Below are 26,144 nucleotides of genomic sequence, written 5' to 3'. Positions count from 1 at the left end.
ATGAGAAAGAAAGTAAGTATGGTGGCGGCTACCAGAGGAGAGGGAGGTGTAAATTGAAAATAATACCCATTCCATCAGTGAATCTAAACGTACATAGACAAATGGCTCAAGATTAATCCAATCATAAGTCTACGTTCAATGAGAGAAATCAGAAACTTGGGGTGTAATTTGCTGCTAGGGTCAAACCAAATGGGTTCTTAAGGCGCATTCTACTGAAAAGATTTAAAGGAGAAAAGAATCTATGTTGAGATATCAAAACCTCTTCAACAGTTCAGCTACATAGGCTTGTTTTGTATGGAGATATTCATCAGTTTTTTCCTTGCACGAATGACAGGACCAATCAACAGCTACTGCATCTACTACAGGTGGAACTAAACAAGCAGGATGTACCAGTTGACCGCAACAGGAACATTTGAGCAATTTCTTTCTTTCCTACATTGAAAAATATAGGAGATAGTAACAGAATGCAGGCACTCAAACACTGAATAATGTCAAGGAACAGGGGAAGGGAAAGGGCGGAAAGAGAAGGAATAAATACCTCTTCAGAATTGCATATCTCACAGATCTGAAACTCATCATCAGATTCGGTAGATTCATTTCCAGAATCGGCTGCATAGATCGAAAGGATATTTAGAAAAAGAAAGAGCCATAGCCAATAAATGTGCTCAACTAGAAGAGACAAACTCCCCCATACTCCCTACAATTAATAATAGATCTTTTAAGCAAACAAACCCAGGCCCCAGCAGCAATACGTCCTAAGAAACTATATATTTTGAACTAAACCATCCCACAATTACATCACATATGACAAAAGCAGTGACGCGATATCATTCAAAGTAAGGGATTTAGATTAACTAAGGAAATGAAAGAAAGACTTGTCATTCACACAACCAGTATCTTATGGCCACTTCCACTTCTAAGAAACTTTCAGATTCGTCCTCGCTTTCAGCATCGCTTGCAGCTCTCCACTTGGCAACTTTCCTAACTCTGCCTTTGAATGAAACACCAGGTGTTGCTAAATGCCTTTTTCGTTGAATCTCCTTGACACTTTCCTCACCTATAACAAAACTGGCCAGTGAACTTTAAGCAAAGAGATTTCAGCATAGACATTTCAGCATAGATGACCCAGTATAGAAACGTCTAAACCTGAAAGGGCCTCAGGTTTTTCAGGTAAAGGATAATTTTCTTCAACAAATTTAAGCAACAGCTCATGAGGCCCCGAAATAAAATCATCGAGTTCAAGACCCTACGGAAGAGATAAGATTCATTATCCCAAAGGACAAAAATAAATCATCAATAACAGAAAAGCAAACGAACATATGAAATGAGATTAAACATTTTTCTTAGTTGTACTCAAAAGAAATATGGATACAAAAAATGCAGGAAAAAGAATCTCACATATTTCGTCACAGCTTCCTCGGTCCGTGCCTCTCCAGTATTCTGAAGGCCAATGACCACACACTTATTTTCCACTAATGCTTTTGTAGCAAGTCTTACAACAGCAAGCACCTTAGCTGACATACTCATGTCTGAAGAAACGCTGCAGTAGCATTGTCAAAAAGAAAAAAATGAAAAGACATAAAATCGTATTTTGAGAAAACCTGAATGCAAAAATTTTAGAAATGATACTTTTTGGAGACACTATATTCAAATGGACAATCACCATATAGAAAATCTTAAACATTTGAACCTGACGGTTCACCCAGTATAAGCGCCATAGCAGACTAGAATTAGGCTTCTCAGTCGAAAGAAATGCACTTGCTGATAGTAATTCCACCCGCAACTCTGCCCAGAACTCTGCAGCTTTTATATACATTTCCTGGCAACATAGGGTTAACAGGTTTTGAACAAAATCCAACAAATGTACTCCATGCGAGTAAAATAACTGATCCCCAAAGATATAAGAGAAGGCATCGACGAGATACGATTTCTGAAACCTACTAACCAAACGTATAACTGAAACAAAACTCTCTGCCCATCCACACTTACAGCTCGTTTGGTACGCAAGAGTTCGCAAGAGAAGAAAAGAAACGGGGAGAGAGCTCAATCTCTCCCTCGTTTGGAAGGGGAAGAAAGCGAGAGAGGGTAAGAGACGCAGGGAGACCAGAACCCCTCCAAAGCCCAGTTCCGTTTCTCGCCAAAAGTGGCGAGATTTCGTGAGAAAGGGGAGCGTGTGGTCCACCTGTTAGACTTGTCCCACATCGCTCCTCTAAGTCACCCAAGCTTGGTTAATAAATTCTAGAGGTTACTCCACCTATTGCCAATTGGTTTTAGGTTGGAACCCTTCAAGAAATCTAACATGGTATCAGAGCTAGGTCTTGGGTGGCCTCACTCGTGTGGGAAAGTCTCTGCCATCTCTGTCGCCCGAGTCAGTCAATCAGCTCCTGGTCTGTCACCTCCACGTGCATCTGGGCTGCACGTGAGGGAGAGTGTTAGACTTGTCCCACATCGCTCCTCTAAGTCACCCAAGCTTGGTTAATAAATTCTAGAGGTTACTCCACCTATAGCCAATTGGTTTTAGGTTGGAACCCTTCAAGAAATCTAACACCACCCCCTTGTCGGATCGTCGTCGGATGAGTGGCTATGCGTCGCCGGAGAAGAGAGAGAGAGAGAGAGAGAGAGTACCAGGTTTGCCGGAGATGAAAGGGAGAGAATTTCAGCTAGTCGGAGAGTCACCGGAACTCTACCAGTCGCCTGTGAGAATTTGATTTCTCACTATTATTTCGGTGGGAGGGTGAGAAATCACACCCCTTTCTTTTCTTTTCTCACTAATAAGGGAGAACACACCCCTTTCTTTTCTTTTCTCACCTCTCCATCCAAAGGGGCTGTAAGAGATCTAGATTGAGCTCAATTGCATGAAGCAAGAGCAAGGAAACTAGAGGATATAGAAAATTTTATTAATTTAAGATTGAGAGCATCTATGGGAGCCCATGTGTATAAATAATTATATATATCTGCGGGCAAAAATATAAGTCTTTTATTATTTTCTTGTTAGTTCTTCTGTAAATGTTAATGCTTAAACAAATATAAGTAATTAAAGTCAACTTTAATTTTTCCAAAACTTAAGTAACTACTATATTTATAGCAACTACTTGAACAAAATTTGAATTAATGTTCTCTAGTATCTTATCGTTGCCACATACTTTCTCTTGCTTGATAGCTCCTTAATTGTTTGTTTTGGAATTCATGTGTGAGAGATTCTATCCTAGTTGGGAATGCAATTCACTCTATGGGAAGAAAGTTACTTCGAGATTGTGACTTGGGAGCACATGAGCGAGGTTCCAAGCTTATTTGCCATCCCGACAAGAGGATACTAAACTAAGATGCTGAGCAAACATGGAATATTTTCAGATAAATGAGCTCTCATGCAAATCAATTACTCTATCCTGAGAAGAATTGCTAAATCCTAAGCTTGCTCTAGTTTTTTCCTGAGCATACTTGCTCGTAATTATAGCATGCACAAAGAATAACGCACAATAAGGAGTCTTCACAAACATTTACCTAGATAATAGACCGAGCAAACCCTTATGCTTTAAAAGAAGATTATATCCTCACCAATCAAACGTTCTTTAAACCTTCGTCACCACACTCGCAGAAAAATCCATTTCAACTTACCAATCTTGTTGTTCACGTCCAACAGAACTCCATAATAAGACAACTAACAACTGAAAATAAGGAGTTTCCCTCATCCAATACTTCAACATCATTCCCCAGATCAGAGACCAAAAATATTTCCTCCATGGGATTGCCCACCAATAGGAACCCCAAATACTTAATTGGTAAAGACTCAAGGGGACAACCAATAATGTCCCTTGGAAAAGTTTTCCCAAACTGTTTCCCAAAAAATGCAAATATCCTATGGGTTTACAAACCATGGAACACCTCTTGAACATTTTCCTTAGGGGAAATTTAACTTGACTTAATGCTTCTAGAGTGTAACTTAGCTCCAATGGTTTTCCTTGCAATTTACAGAGCAATCTGCCTGCATACCACAAATTAGGGCATGCGGTGTACCACCTTCCCTCAGCGAAAGTCAATACTGTAAGAATAGTTAAAGTAGCACCTTAGAAGAAGGGTTGAACTCCTGACTTCCTTTCTCCTAGCACCTAAGTGCACTCCTAATCCCTTTTGGCCAAATGCCTCTTGGCAACAATGTCAACTCTTAGTCAAATAAATCTTCAACTTTGTGATCATCTCAACCATTCTCAAATTAAAAACCAGATTAACCATGTTATTCTCCTTACCAAAAACAAAAAGAGGATAGCCAAAAGAGAAAAGGATCGGTATCATCTTCCAACAGCAAGTGGGATACTGTATAATTGTATAGCTGTACGCATTTACCTACACACTCATGTGTGTGTGGAGATATATCAAATAGCAAGTGGGATACTGTATAGTTCTATGCTATGAAGCACGGATACGGATACGGGATATGGATACGACACGATACGGATACGGATACGGTGATACGTCAAAACCTAAAAAAATAGGATACGGATACTTCGGGGATACGGCTGTATAAATTATACATTTTTATAATTATTAGTCTCCTAGGCATAAAAGTGAAGTCATAAGAAATAAAAGAGTAGTTGAATTGCTAATACCAAGCATGAATTACATGTCAATCTCAAAAGAGTAGGAACTTATCATCCAAAAGATTAGAATTTTGTAAAAAAGAAAAAAAAACACAGATTAGTAGGCAATAGACTAATCGGTATGCATATAATATACTTCATATATAAACACATATATCTATGTACCAGTGTATGTATTAGATATAATTTATTATATAATGTAAACAATAGAAACCCACACCAGTAAAACAGAGAGAACCTTGTGATCAAAGGTTCAAGCGATCTAGGGTTGGAAAATATCGACCGGTTCATGGAATGATCTATCGATGTGCATAATTTCCCAAGTTTTATATTTTTAATGATGCTATTATTACAATTTTTCCCTTTTAATTTGTACTTGATTCTTTAAAAAATTTCATTTTAACCCCCGCCGTATCCTAAACGTATCCTGTCGTATCCCCCACGTATCCCTCGCGTATCCGAAACGTATTCGAAATAAAAAATATTTAATTTAAATGCAGGATACTTATTTGTCGTATCCGATACGTATCGGGCGTATCGGGCGCGTATCCGTATCCCTCACGTATCCGATACTCATACGTGACTAGTTTCGGAGTATCCATGCTTCATAGGTTGTATGCACATAACAACACTCTCCTATGTGTAGGTATATGTGGATATATATATAACCCCAGTCTCCGGCGACCCAACCTCCGTCGAGCCCCTTATCCAGCGACCCCATCTTCGTCGATCCCCACCTCCGGCGACCCGTTCCATTCACACGCACCCTACGAACCACCACATGGATTTTCTTGTTTTATAGTTGAAAATCTAAAAAAATTGCACAAAATATATACAAATTCTACTTGTAAGAAAGAAGCTATAAATTGCCAGGCAAACAAAATTGCGCGAAATCTAACAAAAGCAATGGAATAAAAATTTAGTAGTTCAAGTTTAATATTATACCGCCTATCCCTAAACAAGGCTTCAACTATAATTCAAGAAAATCCATGAGATACAATCAAAAGGGAACGGGTATCAAGGGTGCGTGTGAAGGGAATTACAGTGTACACAACTTTCGGGTTTATTTTTGAACTAGATAGTATGCGTTTAGACTAATGATTGAGGTTCAAATGCGTTTAGGATGAAGTTGCAGAAAGGAATGGGTCCCCGAAGATGGGGCTCGACGGAGACGGGGTAAGGGGTAAGGGGCTCGACGGAAGTCGGGTTGCCGGATGTGGGGTGCCATAGTTAGGAAAGGGAGAGGAAAAGATTAGGTGAGAAGGGAAGAGAGGAGAGAGAGGATACACTTTTATGATCTAATCTCAGCCCTCCATTTCAAGGGTTGAGATGGAGTGTCAAAACTAATAACGCAGTGGTAGAGGGACTTATAATGCAATAAGGACATCTATAGTTCCCATACAAGCGCAAGGACATTGGGCTCCTTTTTTCCAAAAATATCCTATGAAAGTGCCTAAACCACTAAAACCCTATAATAAGAAAGTGCTAAAACCCTATGAAAGTGCTTAAACCCTAGGGTACCCTATCCTTTAATAGAAAAGTGCACCCTAAAACCTTATGAAAGTGTCTAAACCCTAGGGTACCCTATCCTATAATAGAAAAGTGTACCCTTAAACCTTATGAAAGTGCCTAAACCCTAGGGTACGCTATGAAACTACACCCCAAAAATAAATTTTCATTGCAAAGGATACAGTCTCCATTCATAATTTTTTACTTTTTCGATTCCTCTCGTCAAGACAAACCAGTAAGTCACAAAAATTTGACACAAAACTAACAAATGCAAAAATAATAATAATAATAATAATTTGAGTAAAGACAAAAAATAAGTTTTTTAATCCAAATCTAGCCTAGTAGAGCTTCAGTCAAACATAGTGTTCAGCCATATTGCAACTTTCACCCTTACATGACAATGACAAGCCACTTTAGTGAAGCCACGTGCTATTATGTTAGAGAGAGAGAGAGAGGTCTAGGCCCGGTACTTGTATTTGTATAGTATAGTAGTATAGAGAGACGAGACAAAGACACAGAGCGGGAGGGGCGCACAAGAGAGACAATGGTACATGCATGGGATATTTTTGTCCGTTAAGGACCTAAGGCTATAGTACTTTTAAAACCATGGATCCGAAACATGATAAAGAAGTAATCCGGATAAATGGCCTAATAGGCCACCACTTTTGGACTCTAGCCCAATTTCCTGTTTTTTTTTTTTAAGTTTTGCAAAAAAAAAAAAAAAATTTCCAGGTATAATTCTAGATTTCTTGTTAATCACTCTCATATATTTTGTACATCATTTCATTCTCAACTTTTCATTTCAAAATTAGAACAATCTTATTACATTGGCGACATGAAATGTTTAAGGAAAAGCATAGCCACTAGTTATGATTTGAAACTCTCCAATACATGTCCAAAATTTTATAAGTGGCTAAACCATGGGCTATAAACATTATACTTTAGCAATTGTTTACAATTTTTACGATAGTCTTGTTTCTTTTTCTCTGTCAATAGAACCCACAACGCAATTCAAATTTGGAGATTTTGGAATAAAATTTCAAGAAAAGATACTTTCTAATAACAATTGCATTTTAGTTCCTGTATTAAATTGTTCTTAGACTTGATCCGCTTAAACAATTCAAGCAATTGGTTCGTGTTGTGACTTTCTTAATAAATATGTTGGTTGTTTTTTTTTTTAGAGATTTTTTTTATTATTCTAGCAATATTGCTTATCACAATTTTTTTACTGAAGTGTATTAAAAGGTGCCCCCACTAGTCACGTTTTCTGGCAACGCCACTGTGATAAAGGCTGCTCTTTCCTTGTAGCTCTTTCCTTGTAGCTAGGTTCTCATTAGCGTGATACTAAAGTGGGGAGTCATTTTTTTCTTGCAACATAGTGGAGCAGACGAAGTGCGTCACACCATCACTTTGGCCTCTAATGGTTCTTCAACGACTTCGAACTCCACCCCTTTATAGCTAAGCGTATGACATACGTACAGTCCCCTGGAAAGCTAACAGTGACAGTTTGATTGATAGTACTTAAACGAAATCAGTGCATATGAATAGTATACCCCCAGACCTTGCTTTCATGTCCATGGCCACAAGTTCTAGTGCTCCAATGCCTCCTTTTTCAAAAGCAACTGCAATAGAAAAATATCAATTTCTATATCATTCTACACAAAACAAGTGCAGTACAAAATGGTCATATGACAACACACATAAACATTGGAGAACAACAATTTTTAGAAAATGCAATAACCAAAGTAGAATTTCTACTTGATACCACAAAGAATATATCAAGTGAGTATTTAAACCATGCACTGCAACTAATGACAATTAGAAAAGGGACATCAAGATTCACAAACCAAGCAGATACACGATTGTTTTTTATGAAAAAAGAAAGATTCACAAACCACCAGATCTTTATTAGGTAGTGTCACATTTCAAACTGCGACCAAATTTTCTCTTCTCCGTGTAGCTTGTATTGCATCATGTAGATGTCATTTAAGTGATTTATATCTGCCTGCAGTGTAATGAGTCTTCCCACAGTTTGACAGGTCCTTCCGTAGGGATTCTAGAGGAGCAAAAGTGGAAATGAAGTGTTTTAGCTAAACATGTGAGAAGATTAAAGGAAAAAATCAATCAAGTTAACTATTGGTTTTTTCCCATTACTGATCAGGAAGACCCGTATAATAGCTCCAATTATGCTATCATTCATCATCTTGAATGCAACATTTAATTTGTTCCAAGAAAATTGAAAATTAGGGACCAGAATTGTTACAAAAGAAGAGAACATCTCCATCAAGAATTCAGAACCAAAAAATACCAGTAATAGACAGGAGACAGTGTGTATGATAAAAAATAAAAAAAGACAGGAGACAGTGTACTTCATAGTACCAGCTAACAAGAATCAGACCTAAAAATTCATGGAAATTAGAGAAACACGTTCCAACTCCCCAAAGACCAAGCTGAACCATATAACCCAAATTGCAGGGTTCTGATGCATCAATTGCTGAGCAATAAATAACACGAGCTTGGGGAAGTCGAGCCTGTTATGCAAAATATTGGAAAAAACAATTAGGTAGTGGGTAGTAAACTGTGCAAAGCTAATGCGGAAATTGTAGAATTGGTTCACTGAAACAATATGAACAGAGCATTTGGCAATAAACCAAGTTGGTAATAGAAGCATGAGCAAGCATGCACATTCCTACATATCTGTGGATGCACATAAACACTTGCAAGTGAGTTTCACAAAATCAGAAAACGTGGAAGCATGGGACATGAGAACTACGATAGCAACTCAGAGCATGAATGTGCATGTGTCTGACAGACCAAATAATGAACCAAGAAGCACAAAAATTACAAGGAATGACATAGCATCCTCCACAATACATTAGAAATAAGGTGTCCCAGTACGAAGAAATATAAAAGCCAAAACACGTCAACAACAAAAATCCGAAAAAACAAGTCAACCTTCATTGTCCAAAAAAAGTCACAAAACTATATGTTAGCAACCCTTATTTCGGTCAAAGTGTTTCTGGGAGAACACATTGTGGCATTAAGCAACTGTTGACCAAATTCAGGATACCAACAGAAAGCAACCGTTCGCAGTCATACACAGGTGCCAAGTGTAAATACAGAATCTAGGTGCTAAGTATGCAACCCAAAAATCAAGAGCTGTAACACTGTCTCAATACAAACAAACAGATAAGTATACATCCGTAAACGAGTTTCTGTACATATGTATTCTGTAGTTCTACATGTACATAAACTTAATATTCTCCCTTAGCATTGCTTGCTGTTAATGTTCTCATCATTTATACACTTCGAATTCATAAAATTGGTGAAATGGGTGGGGCCTCAAAGTTTTGTAAGTGGAGTTAAAAGTGCAAAAACCCTTGAAGTTCTATGAGGAACTATATATGACATCAAGAAACGGAGATAGAAGCAGGAAGGAGGGGGGGGGGGGGGGGAGTAGGAAGGATCCTTTAAAAATCAGTATGACTTACAAGGAGTGGCCAAGCTATTAGACGCAATATTAAAATGATTCAAACTTTCAATTTTTACTGCTTCCTTGGATTTACTTATTCCTGCATCTCTTTCAAACTCCATCATTCATTCATTACACAGAAAGAGTTGAAGCAAAACTTCAATTAACAATCACAAACAAGTAACTTTTTAGTTTTTACACAGAAACAACTAGAAGCTATTGGCCACTCCAATTCTTTGAATTCCCAAAACCCTTAAAAGCTCAGAGATGTCAAAATTCCCGGAAAAAAAAAAAAGGATCGGTGATAATACTACACAAATCAGGCAAGTTAAGGGTATGGTAGTTGATAAGCCCTAGAAAGTATACAATGGGGCTTACTCTCTTATTTTGTCACACATACACGCACAGCATGGTTGATTTGAATGATATTGCGCAGAAGGTGTGTTTTTGGCGTTTTCAAGTAAATTGTGTGAATAAGGCGTGTTTGGACGCTATGAATAGTCCCAAGAGTGTCCAAGACCCCGAGGCCACATGGTACCCCATGGTCGAGCTCAACAAGACATTGGAAGAAGCCTCGGAGAGTACACGGGACGGCAAAAGGTGAATTGAAGAAGAAGCAAGAATCCAGATGAGTACCGGTACTGGCCAAAATCTCAATACCGGTACCCTTTGTCCAGTGGCCAACATCCTTTTCAAGCCGAGATCAGTTCCAGTACTCCCAAAATGCCAGTACCAGTACCAAAAGCTGGAAAATTCCGATATTTTTGTGCCCATCCAAACAACAACTTAGGAGCATTTAGGACTTTTGTAGCACCATTGTAAGGCGGTATTTATACCTTAAAACCTCATTTTAGCAAGGATCTATCTTTTAGCACTCTCTCTCTCTCTCTCTACCTCCCTCTTCTCTCCTCTTTTCTAGTTCTCATTGTCTCTTCAAAAGAGCAAGGAATCCTAGGGTTTTGGAGCTTTAGCCTTCATTAAAGTTGTAAGTACTAATCTTATAAAGTTGTAAGTGCTAATCTTATTAATCAAGATCTTGCTTTTATTTAAGTTTTCGTCCATGTTTCGATTTCTCTTTCCATTTTGCCTTGTGTTTACACCCACCATGGGTGAGTAGTGATCAAGGCTTGTGAATGGATGAAAACCCTAATTTTTGGTCTAAACCGAGAGATGTTAACTTCTTTGATTGTGTGAAGACAAGTTCTTGCCACACACAATGCTTGGAACCCTGGCTCTCTTTGTGTTCGATAAAATGCCTGAATGAGTTTTCTTCCATTGACAAACCCTTCTTATGAGTTAAACTTGGTTTTAATAGCTTAATCCTCTAAGTGAGAGCAAACGGCTTTGACTCTCACTTGAGTTATAAATGAGAAGTGTTAAATGGCCCGAGTCAACGTTAGATTAATCCCCTAGATCTTGCCGCTTTTAATCTTTAGTGCAAACTACATTTGTAAGTAATTTAGGAGGTAGAAAGAGAGAATTTCACCCACAGTTCAAACCCAAAGGTTGGCAGTCCTAACGCTAAAACCCTATGTGAAACGAACCTCCGGGCCTAGCTACACCGAGCTACCTGTGGATTCGATCCCGGACTTTTGGGTATTATGCAGCAACTGACCTAGCCCTACACTTGGGGCAACCACTTCTACAACACACTTTAGGCTAGCAAGCAATAATCTTACAAGACCAAAACAAATACTTACTAGCTATAGAGCACTAATATGACATGAGACACGACAACGACGCAAAGTTTCAAAAAATAGAGAACACGGCACGTGGGGGACACTTATTAAGAAATATGAATTATTAAATTATTTGAATTAAAAAGGCTCTAATTTTACAACATGTACCTCAATAATATTTTCTCATCATATCAACAGAAGTATTCGAATCAGAAGCAATTCATCTCTATCTGTCTTTATTACTAATATGCAATCACACATCTCAAAAAAGAAGACTACTCTTCAACAAGAGTCTACAACTTCATTTAACACCCCCGACGTGTATTGCCAGTGTCGTCAGACACTGCGAGTGTCCTCAAAGAGAAGAACTCACTCTTCTTTGTGGAATTATGGGTTTTAGCCATTAAGGGTAAAGTGGGTGAGTTGATTCCTAGGGTTTGAGATGGATTTTTGGGTTCAAAGGAAAGGGGGTGTGAGTACGGGTTAAAAAGGGTAGGATCCGTAGAGAAATGGGTTAGGTTTTGATTTAGGGTGAGGATGAGGGTTTTAAGTTCTAGGGTTTTGGTTATGGAGGGTGAGAGGTTGGGAATTAAAGGGGAAGAGGGAAAAATCGCAGATGTGGGGAAAGAACTGTCAGACCTCTGTTTCATGTATATACAGAGCTATTGCACAAGCGGTCAACAGGTTCGGTTATCCTAGGTTGGCAGTCCTAACGCTAAAACCCTATGTGAAACGAACCTCCGGGCCTAGCTACACCGAGCTACCTGTGGATTCGATCCCGAACTTTTGGGTATTATGCAGCAACTGACCTAGCCCTACGCTTGAGGCAACCACTTCTACAACACACTTTAGGCTAGCAAGCAATAATCTTACAAGACTAAAACAAATACTTAGTGGCTACAGAGCACCAATATGACATAAGACACGACAACGACGCAAAGTTTCAAAAAATAGAGAACACGGCACGTGGGGGACACTTATTAAGAAATATGAATTATTAAATTATTTGAATTAAAAAGGCTCTAATTTTACAACATGTACCTCAATAATATTTTCTCATCATATCAACAGAAGTATTCGAATCAGAAGCAGTTCATCTCTATCTGTCTTTATTACTAATAAGCAATCACACATCTCAAAAAAGAAGACTACTCTTTAACAAGAGTCTACAACTTCATTTAACACCCCCGACGTGTATTGCCAGTGTCGTCAGACACTGCGAGTGTCCTTAAAGAGAAGAACTCACTCTTCTTTGTGGAATTATGGGTTTTAGCCATTGAGGGTAAAGTGGGTGTGTTGATTCCTAGGGTTTGAGATGGATTTTTGGGTTCAGAGGAAAGGGGGTATGAGTACGGGTTAAAAAGGGTAGGATCCATAGAGAAATGAGTTAGGTTTTGATTTAGGGTGAGGATGAGGGTTTTAAGTTCTAGGGTTTTGGTTATGGAGGGTGAGAGGTTGGGAATTAAAGGGGAATAGGGAAAAATCGCAGATGTGGGGAAAGAACTGTCAGACCTCTGTTTCATGTATATACAGAGCTGTTGCACGAGCGGGCAACTGGTTCGGTTATCCTAGGTTTCATCCAGTTAGAAAAAAAAATGTTTCGTTTTGTTTTTGTTTTGTTATATTTTTTTGATGAAAGCAAAACTAAAAAGTATGACTAATATTATAGCCATATGGATACGTAAGCCTATGTCCATTACCATTAACGTTCATTACAAAGTTTAACGTTCAAACCAAATGAAACTACGTACGAAATTAATAGTCAATTACAAAGTTCAACGTTCAAACCAAATGAAAAGAAGCAGCAGCTCGAAGATGAAGAGGAACAGCAGCAGTAGCTTGATTGGTGTGTTTACTCTATTAGGGTAAGTATAAAACTATACTAAAATTACACTAACGACCCGTCAAATTTAACATATTATGTATTTTACCCCATTTTTCAGTTTTTTTTCGATTTTCTCCCCACTTCCGAGTAATCTCGTTTTACCAAGTAATCAGTGCTCGCCGAGTAATGCCGAGTAATCGGCTGGCCAAGTAATTCCCACCGAGTAGCCCTAACTCTCCTCGGCTAGGCACCGAGTACTCGCCGAGTATTTCCGAGTTTTAGAACACTGAAAAAAAGTAAGCTAAGCTAAATATACTTATTGAGACAAAAGGTAAATAAATAGGAAGGACCGAAGGAGTCACTGACTCCTTCCCTTTACAGTTGTTGGAGCCCTTTGATTTGCTCCTGTTGCCACTGGATATGCCAGTTTTCTTTGAGCCTCTACACACCACTTTAACATCTGGAATTGAGGGGCCAGAAATGGGTGTATCACACCCATGAACTGCTTCCTCTACCAATTCAGAGCTGCTAGGGCTATTGGGGGTATCTGGTTCGGACTTGGTGTGATTGGATATCTTCAATTGAACTATTTTGAAAGTTATTTTGATCTAAATGGAAAACAAAAAGACATGGGACAGAGCAATTAGAATTGCGTGTACCAAGCCATAAAGTACAAAAGCCTGGTTAAGTAGTCAAACTTAGGAAACAATCCAAAAATACCCTCAAGCAGCCAGAAAACAAAATAATGGAGACGGTCAAAATAGTAAACTCACACGGGACGAAAGATACTGTTCTTTGCATCTTCATGCTTTATATTAGGGAAGGAAGTGGGCCAAAACTGTATATCTTGCTGCCAATTTGAGTGCCAATGGAAGAAATTCTAATGGAATCCAAAGAGAGAGGGAGACTTGAAAGTGTGAAAGTGGGGGCGGGGGGAGGAATTGCGAGAATGGCATTTTTTTAACTATTTTTACAAGATAAAGAATTAGTTATCCCACTTCACCCCAAGCAGTTATTGCAAATTATGAATATTTAGTTTGAGTAAAACATTGAATCAGTTCAAAAAACAAAAAATATATATAAGTGATAGTAAAAGGGCAGTCTATGTATGATTAAAAAAAAAAACCTGATATGGCTTGGAAAATGGGCAAACACCAGCTTGTGCTCGCCCTTCATATTAGCATAGTTTTCCATTAGTCGCAACTCAAATGAATACAAAGCTGACATACATACGCATAAGTCTGATTCTACACACAGGTTGCTAAAAACTGTGAACATAAATAATGTCAAAAAATAACCTGATATCATAAAATAAAATAAGAGAATAATTCAAGTCATTTGTAACTATTCCTTAACAAAAAAGCATAAACAAATAAAAACCGTTGCTCAAACTTCTCGGGAACCTAAAAACAAAAAAAAATACCACAATGTATCGTTTTGAAATGAAATCCCACATCGAGTTATTAACTGTTGGAATACCTCAAGTGCATCTGGTCCTACCCCTCATGCCAGTGTTCTAAATGGCGCTCCGCGTGAGTCGGGCGGCGGGTGCCGCCTAGGCGCCACTGAGCAATTTGGCGTTTCTTTTCAAAATATTTTTTTTTAATATTTTTAAGGCAATTAAGCTCCACCAAGCCCAGCCAAGACGCCACCAAACTCCCCCAAATCTCTCTTAGCTGTCTAGCCGCCAAGCTTCGCCAAATCTCCAAATTCGCCGAACGATCCGCAGAGGGTGAAATCATGGCGCCGAGTGCCTAGACGGTCGCCTTTTAGAACACTGCCTCCTGCCAACATAAACTTGACCAAAACTTCCTTACTCAACTTCCCTTCTATTTTATATCCCGAAGAGTTATTCTCTTGTACTTGCACTACTATTATATTATTTTATTTGCATGGTACATGTACCATATCTATAATAGCATAATTGTATTCCAAATACTAACACTAATATCACTACACTTCCTCCCACTTCTGGAGGTGAAATCATATGGTAAAAGTGATTGCACTCTTCCCCCCCTCCATTACCCTCTAAACCCCCATCTTCCCCTCCTAAACTGCAATCCAAATGAAAAAATAACTTCTAAACCTCCCACTCATCCTTGAAATCCATCAATATAATTAAAAAGAGACCAAGACTGTACAATGCACGTACACAGGACCAATCTCTCCATGACAGGATGGAAGGGGTATGGCCATATGCTAATGAGTGGTTCTTTTATGATTGCATAGTTCACTCTTCTGTCCAATCTTGCTACTTTAAAACCATTGATAGATAAAAACCATTGCTAGCCTAAATATTTAACTTACACATACAAGAATGAGTTACCGTTAGGAGGTGCCAATAGCCCAAAAATGCTCTCCAAAAGAAATCCAATAAGAAATTCAAAGTCTTCAACACAACAAGAAACTTAACCATTAGAGTGGAAGGAACATCGTTTGGTCTATCCCCATCCCTGCAACAGTAGAATAAGACAGTTGAACAGCCACAATCAAAGTAAAGAAATATTATCAAACAAAAGAACAAAGCAAAGGACATGGAACTTGCCAACAATCAACGTAGATAAGCCTCCCGAAGCTCAAGGCCCACACTTGCAGCACCGTTTCTCAGTACTTTTTTCATTTCCTCCAACTAGTGTAACGCTCGTGTTTTGCACGCTCATTGGTTTAATCGGCAAAAAGTAGTTAATTTATGTATGTTTTTGGTGGTTGTAGTGATGATAGTAGAGAAATAAACCTCGTCATATTTACCACCAAAAAATGGCTATCTCGAATGTAAAAAGAGAAGTATGTTGCATGTTGATTTAAAAATCAAGGTGAAAGTACATAAACACCCCCACAACTATCACTCTTTCTTGTAAACACCCCCTCACATTTAAAAGCGCCCATAGAGACCCCCTCAACTACTGGAAATGAAAAAAATGCTGACTCCATTAACGGAATGGAGGAAATGACCAAGATACCCTTTTATATTATACCCAACGAAATATTTTTTTAAAAATCTTGAAATTATTTACTCCACCCTCCTGGAGAGAGAGAGGGGAGAAGGAGGAGGAGGGTGATCGGCGACCACCACCGCCACCGGCAAAACTTGCTCAGATCGGCAGTCAACTTGGCCCATATCTCGGGCCCAGAGAATATGTCCCCAAATGGCGACGACAAAGGCGACGGTCTTGACTTAAGGGCGGCAGATCAAGCGTCTTTGAGGCGGACTGTAAGGCCTCGTTGGTGGGGTCGAGGTCGAGGCCATTACTGTAGGCGGAAATGGCGTCATCGTAGCTACGGAGGCCTATGTGGGCTACGCCGACGCGGGAGTAGCCCTTGGGCCAGTCGGGCTTGAGCTCGAAGGTCTTCTGGGCTTCGGCGTACTGGTTGAGGGAGGCGTGGGCGGCGGATCGGTTGGAGTAGAGGACGTGGTTGTCTGGGGAGAGGGCGATGGCATCCATGAAGTGGCGAACGGCGTCGGCATAGTTGCCGGCAGAGAAGGTGGCGTTGCCTTTGGCCTTGGCTTCGTCGGCCATGTGGGGGTGTCGATTGGAGGAGTGTTCTATTCTAGGGGATTGTCAAAGGGCTTTTTTGTCCAAAAATTGCCCAATTTGCTTACATGTGACCTCCAGCAAACAATTCTGAGACGGAAGGGTGTTACTTGGGTAACGGGAATACGTGAGGGGGTCTCCATGGACACTTTTAAATGTGAGGGGGTGTTTACGAGAAAGAGTGATAGTTGAGGGGGTGTTTACGTACTTTCACCGAAAAATCAATGTCAATAACAGCAACCACATATTATTCATTAAAATCAGTGTTCTAAAAGAAGGATTTAATCGCCGATTAATCGCCGATTAATAGGAAATTTGGCCTAACCGATTAAATTAATGCCTCGAAGGTTGAATTAGTAGGTCAGGAGGTTAATCGGAGTTAGTCGGCGATTAACCGGCGATTAGTCAGTCGGCGTCTAGCGGCGATAAGTCGATTAATCGGTTAATGGGCGATTAGTCGGCTATCGGCGATTAATAAGGGTAAAATCTATAATTTTGGAAAATCAAGGGGTGTAACTATTATATACTCATACCAGTTTAAGGGTTTTGAATCACAGTATTTAGGGCTTGTTCAACACCCAGTCATCGATTGATCGATCTCGGAGTCACCTGTCATATCTCTGTGTAAAACACGAGATTTCCGAGCCGCCTATCGCCTCTCTCTCTCAAATTCGAGATCTCCTCTCACTCCACGTCTCCACCGACCTCGAACATTAGTTTTTTTTTTTTAAAAGCCCATACCCATATTGACACGTTAGTGATTCTGGAAACAAAGTGTAGTAATATTTTTTATTAAATCTTAACACGAAGTGTAGTATTGTTTGGTGTGTATAAATAAAGTTATTATAATTGGTAAGTGACTAATAAATGAACGGCCCATACCTAGTACCAGTTGGTGTTATAATCATGTTAACAGTTTTCTGTAAATGAGAGATTTCTATGTCATATTTGAAAAACAATTGATGTTGTTGGATTGATAGATGAATGTTCAATTTTTTATGAGAGTTGTCATTGGGGAGTATTTATATATAAATAAATAAAAACCCGACTAATTGCTACAAGCCGATTAATCGGCGATTAATAGGTCTCGAAGCTCGAAGGTGGTCGACCGAGCGACGAACGCCGAGCGATTTTTAGAACATTGATTAAAATGAGATCAAACGTCACTGATATTGACATTAACCACATAGAGGTTTACAGTACCTATAGGATATATCCAAGAAGTTTTTGACAACGAAGTAATTCAAGACATTACCCACCTAAATGTAATCCATGCATCAACTACTTTTAATTGACTGTCTTCTATAGTTAAGTACAAGACATCCTCTACCAAGATCCCAGTAGATGAAGTACCATTAAAAAGATATTGAACTTGATAAGCAAAAGTATTACTTTCTAACAAGCATAGTCTTTTTTGTCCACAGAAGGTACTACTTTCGTGCTTTAAATGTTCAGGTCAATTTCCTGTTTCAAACAAAAAGGATACAGACATAATCCTAGATATCAACAACAATATGTATTCAAATAGAATCCTTTCAACAAGAGGGCATAAACATGAAAATATATGTTTCACATGTATTTTCCCAAATAACAGCCATCATTAAGGCATGTAAATGACAAAATGTGATTCTAGCTCATCAATGAATAAAAATATGTTTCTACCTGCAATGCTTTTGACTTTAACTGTTGTCACTTTGTCGTTCTCACAAGTTCATAAAAGTAGAAAGCCTCCATATCATATCTACAAAATAAGAAAAAAGAGAGCAAATGAAGAACATTATGGCTTCGATGGAAGCGTCCAAAAATAAGAGATAAGTCATTGTTACAATTTTTTCAATGTTTCCTATAAGCTAGTGTGCTGCTGTTACTTATTTCTATTATCTCTGAAAGATCAAGTATGTTTTTATGGCTCAGATAAACAAAAACAGCATGTCATTATGGACAAGACTTGCTGCATATAGGCTTCAGTTACACTCCATTGGCCTTTAAAAACTCAAGCTGACTTAGTTCAGAGTTACTCATTTGCGACTTCAAACTTACTCAGAAGGGCAAAGTATGGATTACCTCCTTGTGGTTTGGCGCTTTTGCACAACACCTCCCAGACATTTAGAAATAACCAATTCCCCTCCTTGTGGTTTTGGACTAAGTGTCAAGCTAACACCGTTAACAAAAATTGCTAAAATGACTGTAATACCCTTTATCTTTTTTAGAGAAAATAGGTAATAGGAGCAGATCAAACCAAGATCTGAATATGGCGTACATATATACTAGTACTAGTAGCAGTACAACCCCTTGCTCAACAAAACATTATTTAGACAAAAACACAAAAAGAAATATGACAACGAAAGAATAAAATGAAGCCAAATCATATTAAAATATGTCAAAATGGGAGTAGTGCGATCACTGGTATAGTCAACTAGTAGCAATACAGCCCCTTGCTCTTCCCATTTTTTTCAGCGTTTGTTTCATCTCGCCAATACTCACCGGAAATCACCGGAACCGGTTGGTAACCACCGGTAAATGCCGAGAACAGTACCATCGTCCTCCCTCAATCATTTTGATTGAAACCGCCACTGCCACCATCACCGGCGTCCGCTGTCGTAGGTGGTGGTGAGCATTTTCTAGGTTAGGGTAAAATGGTAAATGAATATGAGTTTGACTTTGTTTAAGGAAGAAGATGAAGGAAAGGACACAATAGTCCTTTTACAGTCGATTTTGGATTTCTCAGTGGGGCTGTGGTGGATGGTGGTTGGGTGGTGAATTTACTGTTCATAGTGATTTGGGAAAGAAGATGAATTACAGTTGATTTTATCTTTTTACTTTTGGGAAAAAAATACAAAATTTTAAGCCATAAATGCAGTAGGAGCACGTGAGGCACACGAACCGTTAATTTGGACGGAATATTTAACCATTGCACTTACTCCAAAAGCATAAGGAGGTGATTTGGCTATTAATAAAACACAAGGAGGTCGTCTGCCAAATGACCAAACCACACTAGAGTCATAGGGTATTTCACAGGTCTTTTCCCTAACGGCAAAAGTCACCACAATATTTCACGGGTCTTTTCCTTAGACTTTCACAAATATAAACATAATCAATGGTCCCAACACATAAGACCAACGGCAAACTGGAGTCACCTACACCAGGATTATTCCCCGTGTCATTGCATAGTCACAATAATATTATAGAGTCAACGAATTGACGACAATAAAAGTAAGGGCAATCGATCAATCACAAATATTCTCAATTAACCTTGTATGCCAAAAGGGTACATCAATTGTCAATAATTATGAGAGCAATGAATAAGATTAATTTCATCGGATCACAACGAACAATGAATTGTCAATGATAGATAGGCTCAAGAGGATTCCAAAGAAAGCGATCACAAGCTTAACCACTCACTAGATAGATCATGAAATGTAATGCTCAAGTACTCTACTAGTCTGAACAAAAACAATGCATGTACAGAAATCAATTTAATGAAAATGACTACTCTAGTTACCACTGAAACTAATAACAATATAATTACTACTAATATTGACTCTCCATAACTAAACTCCAAGAACAGCCCTAAGGATTAATTTCACAATTCTCTCATCTCGACACACACACACACACACCAAAACGCCTTGCCACATGCTAACTTTGGTAGCCCACTGATAACAAATCAAAACCCAAACTACATATATAATATAGCTAAGAAATACATATCCCGCACAAAGAAGAGAAAAAGACAAGGAGAAGATTATTACCGAGGGACTTCTCGATAGCCCACTGTACCGAAATCCACCTCTGCACTCTCTCTCTCTGCCGCACACACTCTCTCTAATGTGATGTATTAAAAAAACAAACCCTACCACATGCCTTCCCTATATAACTGACCACATACAAACCCAACTTTCTAGTCTAATTACACGTTCAGCCTGAAATTTCTCTTCCACATTTAATGATCACTCATCAGGGAAAAATCCCTAATTATAACCCAACTTAGAATTTCAATATAAGTTATTCGAGTTTAGATAAATTTTCAAAATACATTAAGTAAATAACAGCCGACATTTTTTTTTATTAGAACGAAGTTTGAAAAAAAGAAAAATGAAGGATTTTAATTATTTGGGTCAAAAATATTATATGTTCCTTTTACTGAAACAGTGGGATGTCACATCATTCCCCCCTTAAAAAGAATTTCGTCCTCGAAATATAAAAAAAAAGTAGTTGAACCACAAATTAACACAACACACTAATAAATTTACTTTGCCCTACTCAGAAAGATAGATATCTAAAGATTGAACTGAGCTTCTTCCCAAAACCAGGTACTGAACCAGATTGAACGGCTTCCTCCAATGCCTACCAACACTATTCGGAACAAAGAAATAAGAAATGCATAACGATTGATTTCTCACTTATTACAGAAAGCAACCCAAACAGCAGATAGATGCATAAATACCTCATCAGAGGTCAAGCGTCTTAGCTTATCACTGGCAATCTCTTCACAACAGACAGTGACAACCATGACCTAACTATCCAAAAGTGAGAAATTAATAATACAAGTCAATAGCAAGAACTGTCTTGTGCAAACCAATGCTATCTATCAATCAAACTGCAAGATTAATGCGTAACCTTGTGAGCAGGAAGGTCTAGGCACCTATTTTCTTTTATAACTTTCCATATCTGCTGAGCACTGAAAGAAAATCCTGAGCTAGGAACAACACCTCTTCTATCCCCTGCAAGCCCTCCTGGAGCAATAGAATCGAAAAAATACTACCTCAGTTGAGCAACCTGTATAAGAGGACACAAAAGGTTGCAAGCCTATGAATACCCCATAAAATCAGAAGTAACAACCACAGTACTACACGTGACACCCTCCACTTCATAATTGGATATCCATATCTGTATGCATAGGTTGGCTTTAACTTCGACTGGACAGATTTCCTCAGTTTAAACATTCACAAATTTACCCTCTAAAATTTCAACCGGCATAACAAATAGATTCTAAATTGCAGGTTTGGCCTTTCTCCTTCTACCTACGTCAAATTTCTTTGGGAATACAAAGGAATTTTAGGACTTAAATTTACATAAATAATGTGAGAGACTGAGACTGCAAGATGATTCTGCAATCAAAAACCTAAAGGGAGCTGATTTTTTTAGCAAGTGCTAGAATGTTGTGTTTCCAAAGACGGCGTGGTTTTATTGTGGCTGAGTAATTTTCTTTCTAAGGAAAACAAACTCACTGAAAAGGGATCAAAATATGTTGAAATCTGGAGGTTTTCACATCCCAGAGCTGAACAAGGTAGGGGCATTGATTGAAGAATATATGCATTGAGAGCAAATCTAGAGATGATTTATCAACAACCTAGAGAAACATGCTCAATAGTGCTGCTGGATAAATGAAAATCATATGTTATAATAATGGAAACTGCTCTTCCTTCTCTTTGTAGCTAGATAAAGCAATGACCTCCACCTATAGGCAAAAAACATTGAGGTCAGAAGGAAAACTTGCACACCAAACATTGAGGTCAGAAGGAAAACTTGCACACCGAGAGAGAGAGGGAGAAAGAGAGAGAGTAATCTTGCATTGAAAAATTCACTAAGAGGGGTGTGCTTGTGTGAGCCTGGAATATGACCACTCTTCCAATTCCAAAACCATAAACATCCATTATCACCTTCAGAAAAAAAAAAAAAAAGAGAAAACCAGAAAATTAAGAAAGAGTCAATAATTGTTACATCCTCACTGAACTATGAGAAGATAATAACTGAAGGACACAAGAAAACATAGAAACGGGGGTGGAAAAGTTCTGGCTTTGGGTCCGTAGTATCATTATGAGCTTTTGGATAGCATCAGGAATAAAACTTAACTGATTCAAATTTGTCATTAACAGGAAGTGCATAAAACTGGAAAAGTCAAATTCTTATTGAGTGCCATTGCATTGATGATGGTTTTCTGCTGAGAGCTGCATGAGCAAACACCACCAATGTTAGATATTTAGGAATTTAAGCTTACACAACAAGACAAGATAGAAACCAGGATAAAGCAATGACCATTGGAAGCTTTCGAAAGTTCTCACAGAGAGAGAGTAATCGTTTCTCTGAACTTTCAATGGAAATTGAGGTGTGTGCCGGATGAGCTGCATAAGGGGCAATAGAAGTCCTAAGATAAACACAGCCAAGAATGGCAGTTGAAAGGGCACGGAAGTTTGGAAAAGAGGCTTGTTTGATATGGTTCATTCGACTGTCCATTCAAAGGTAAATGAGAACTTTTTAGACAGAAGAATAGGATGTAGGATATCTTTTAACAGTCAAGTTTTCAGAAGTGTCAAACTTGAAAAATTCTAGATTTTGTAGACTCTGCTTTTCATATATAGCTGATATAATTTTTAGTCTCCTTTCTATGCAGAGATAATGAAATAAAGTCGTCATTATTACATATCTAACTCATAGCAAAACCAGTCTTCTAAAATCGAATGAAAAATTCCTATCCAAATTTATTTTTGTCAAGACCACACACCATACATATAGGGCCCTTTGCCTAGCACCTGCGACTATGTTGGAAGCCACACAAAAATACTCAACAACAAAGTTTTGGAAAATAAACCGGGAAAAAAGAATATTTGTATACACTGAATACTGCAATATTTCAGCCTTTTCCTTGCCCAATAAGGCAAAATTATCCCCCATAACTGCCTCTGAATGAAAGTTCCTCGTAAGAGAGACAACACGAAACATAATGGTGCCAAAATAATCATTGCATAACATATCCATCTTACATCTTTAGTGGAAGATGTGTACAAAAGTAATTTTCCAAGAAAAAGATACAACATGTTGTGCATAAATTCTCCTTTCAGAAGGTTGAAATTTTTTATATTGTCAGCTGACGCAAATGCAAAACAGTCCCTGGAAACAAGAGCAACAAATTGAGGTAAAAGGAACAAAACAAATCAAAAAATAAATTGGAGAGCCTCATGAAGAAAACTATTGTATTCATAGGCACATACTCTGTAGGATGTAGAGCCATTGCTCGCACAGATTTTTTATGGTGCGTAAGAGTTTCTATTGTTCTACCTGCCAGACAAACAATCAATCGACATCACTACGAACATAGTGGAAAAGAAACCAAGGAAAAGGAAACAAAATAAAAATAAAAAAATTGATCACCATATATAAGGTCCCAAAACTTTATCATCGGAGCCAGTTATAACTACTTGTGGACCCTGAAAACAAACATGTTACGATAAAGATGGAATTACAAGAAAAGAACTTAGATACAGATTTTTGTGATTTATCTACTACACAACACCACCTTCTTCAACTTTATCAAAAAATAGACCTCAAATCTCTGTTGGAGACCAAGCCATCTCTTTCGAATCATCATTTCCGCTGCAGAAAATATATCTTACTGTAGGTCGAGTAAAAACTGAGCAAACTGTATTCTCATGCCCAGACAGTGCATGAACTTGCTTCTTGCTATGAATATCCCAGACCTGAAAACATGATGTAGCATCCAAGTATAAGAATATTATTTTCACTTTAAACACAAATATATACGAACTTAAAGGAGAAGTAACATTGTGATCTTTATTAACTGTGAAATTGAATCCTTACCCGGTAGATAGAATCCGACCACCTGTGAGTAGAACATCAAAAGTCGGATGAAAAGCCAGGCAATACACTTAGATGACCATGATAAGACATAACCTGAGAAAAACTTGAGTTTAACCATTGTTAATACATGCATTAAAATAGAAGTATGTGCATGTTATATAAAGCTCTAATCCAGGCTTATCACGCCCAACCTTGTTCGGCTCAAAGTCTCAGCATTTAACTTGTTTGTCATTACCAGCAGAGAACATCTATGTGCATTTTTTGTTGACGGCAAGGCCTGCAAAGAAACATCCAATTTAACCATTCACAATACATGATTTATGAAGTTAGTGTCCGCAGTTGTAAATGCCAAAAGAAGTAAGGAACAAACCTCGTACTTGTTCGATGTGTCCAGTTAGTGTGAGGTTTAGCCTTCCGGTCCACATCTCATATCTCGTCACCAAAATAAAGGAATGCATTTCAAAAAAAACCTTAAAGTTGGTCAGGAGGATATCAAACCATTTAGCGAAAGAAGCATGTGGTTTCAATGAACACTTTTTCAGGCAGAGGAAGAAACTATCAATCTGCATACTAATCCATTGACCTGAATTACTGAGGTTGATAAAACTCATAATGAATTTTAAAAGTGACATTCATAATAGATAATGTATTGTATCATCAGCACAAAAACTTAGCCTCAACCTGCAGAAAGAAAGTTCAAGAGAGAAGGTACCTTTATCATTCGATCTGCGGCCACTTATCGCCTAACGAAGTTAATAGTTCAGAATGTCAGAATATAGTGAAAGCAAAAAAAAAAAAAAATTATTGAAAGTGAAATTAATAACAAACAGCAGATAAGGCTCAATAAGGAAAGTGGAAAGAAAAAGAAAATAAATATGATAGCATTGATAGGATACAATGACCGGTAATCATAAGATTTAGAATTTGCCACCCCTCCATAGTTTTACAGATAGGGTATGAAAAGAACATAGCTAATGCAAACTTGGTATCAAATCACCGTTGCTATGATGCATGTGAAGAAGATATATTATCCTCATAGGGGCTAGAAAAGCAGAAACATTGAATGCATGATCCTCATATTAGAGGAGCTACAAGTCTACCACCAACCACATCAACTGAAAGGGAAGATGGGGGAGGGGAGGGTTTGCAAACAGTCATGCAAATTAATGGACAGACTGAATTCAGTTATGTCGCAAAGCACATTCCTATTCTACTGATAGTATGGAACACTCCTAGCCTTTCGTTTCCCAGTCAAGAGAAGATCTTTCATTCATTTTTTTTTTCCTTTTTCACAAATACAGTTTTTATGAACTCTTGGACCCTTAAATTTGGAGTATCCAACTTCCACACAATCCATGGGGCTCATTAAACTAAAGAATAAAAAGCTCATTAAATTTGGAGTATCTACTTATATGTGTATGTATACTGTACATTAAAAAGCTCGAATCTTGCAAGAATGGAGCTCAACATAGTCAGGCTGGCAAGCTGTTTAATTGTCTCCGTGTGCGTGTTTAAACTACAATAGTAGTTCTTTACTTTAGCCAAAGGGAGTCCAAGTGTATGAAGGGCGGAGATAACGCATCTTACAAGCACGATTTTCTAGTTTTCCTTACTAACCTTTGGGCCACCCAGCAAGTACCCACTACTGCTAGAAACAAAAAAATGCACTGAAAAACAACAAACACACATAAAAGCCTCACCTCATTAACATCAAATTCAACTAATTTCCTGGAAGAGTACTGGTATTATCAAGTGGACAAGAAAATACAGCCCAACTACTGTTAGAGAAAAAAATGCACCCATACAAAAGCGCAAATAAAAGCCTCGCCCCATTAACATCAAAGACATGTTTCCACTAAACTAAATGGACAAAAGTCCATGTTTTCACAGATTTCTGGACAGGAAATTCTCCTCGCATACCTCAACTAAAAT

General features: G+C 38.3%; 1 protein-coding gene and 1 pseudogene across 1 annotated transcript; both read right to left on the bottom strand.

The window, feature by feature from the left end:
* Positions 1 to 15,722, bottom strand: part of LOC131328965 (protein FORGETTER 1-like) — a 59,011-nt pseudogene extending 43,289 nt beyond the window's left edge.
* Positions 15,723 to 20,080: 4,358 nt separating this feature from the next.
* On the bottom strand, positions 20,081 to 24,918 carry LOC131328964 (protein pleiotropic regulatory locus 1-like). The gene is made up of 9 exons (XM_058361953.1): positions 24,590 to 24,918; positions 24,404 to 24,489; positions 24,213 to 24,234; positions 24,008 to 24,091; positions 23,766 to 23,821; positions 23,606 to 23,672; positions 21,234 to 22,276; positions 21,061 to 21,129; positions 20,081 to 20,969 (listed from the first exon to the last, which is right to left on the bottom strand). Exons 1-6 carry the CDS (start codon positions 24,842 to 24,844, stop codon positions 23,669 to 23,671), a joined length of 507 nt encoding a protein of 168 aa, XP_058217936.1. The 5' UTR covers positions 24,845 to 24,918; the 3' UTR covers positions 20,081 to 20,969; positions 21,061 to 21,129; positions 21,234 to 22,276; positions 23,606 to 23,668.
* Positions 24,919 to 26,144: the final 1,226 nt, after the last annotated feature.

This window comes from Rhododendron vialii, chromosome 6a (assembly GCF_030253575.1).
Source record: "Rhododendron vialii isolate Sample 1 chromosome 6a, ASM3025357v1".
In the NCBI taxonomy this organism is placed as follows: Eukaryota; Viridiplantae; Streptophyta; class Magnoliopsida; order Ericales; family Ericaceae; genus Rhododendron; species Rhododendron vialii.
The sequence above is the reverse complement of the archived record's forward strand: the minus strand, read 5'-3'. Positions and strand labels throughout refer to the sequence as shown.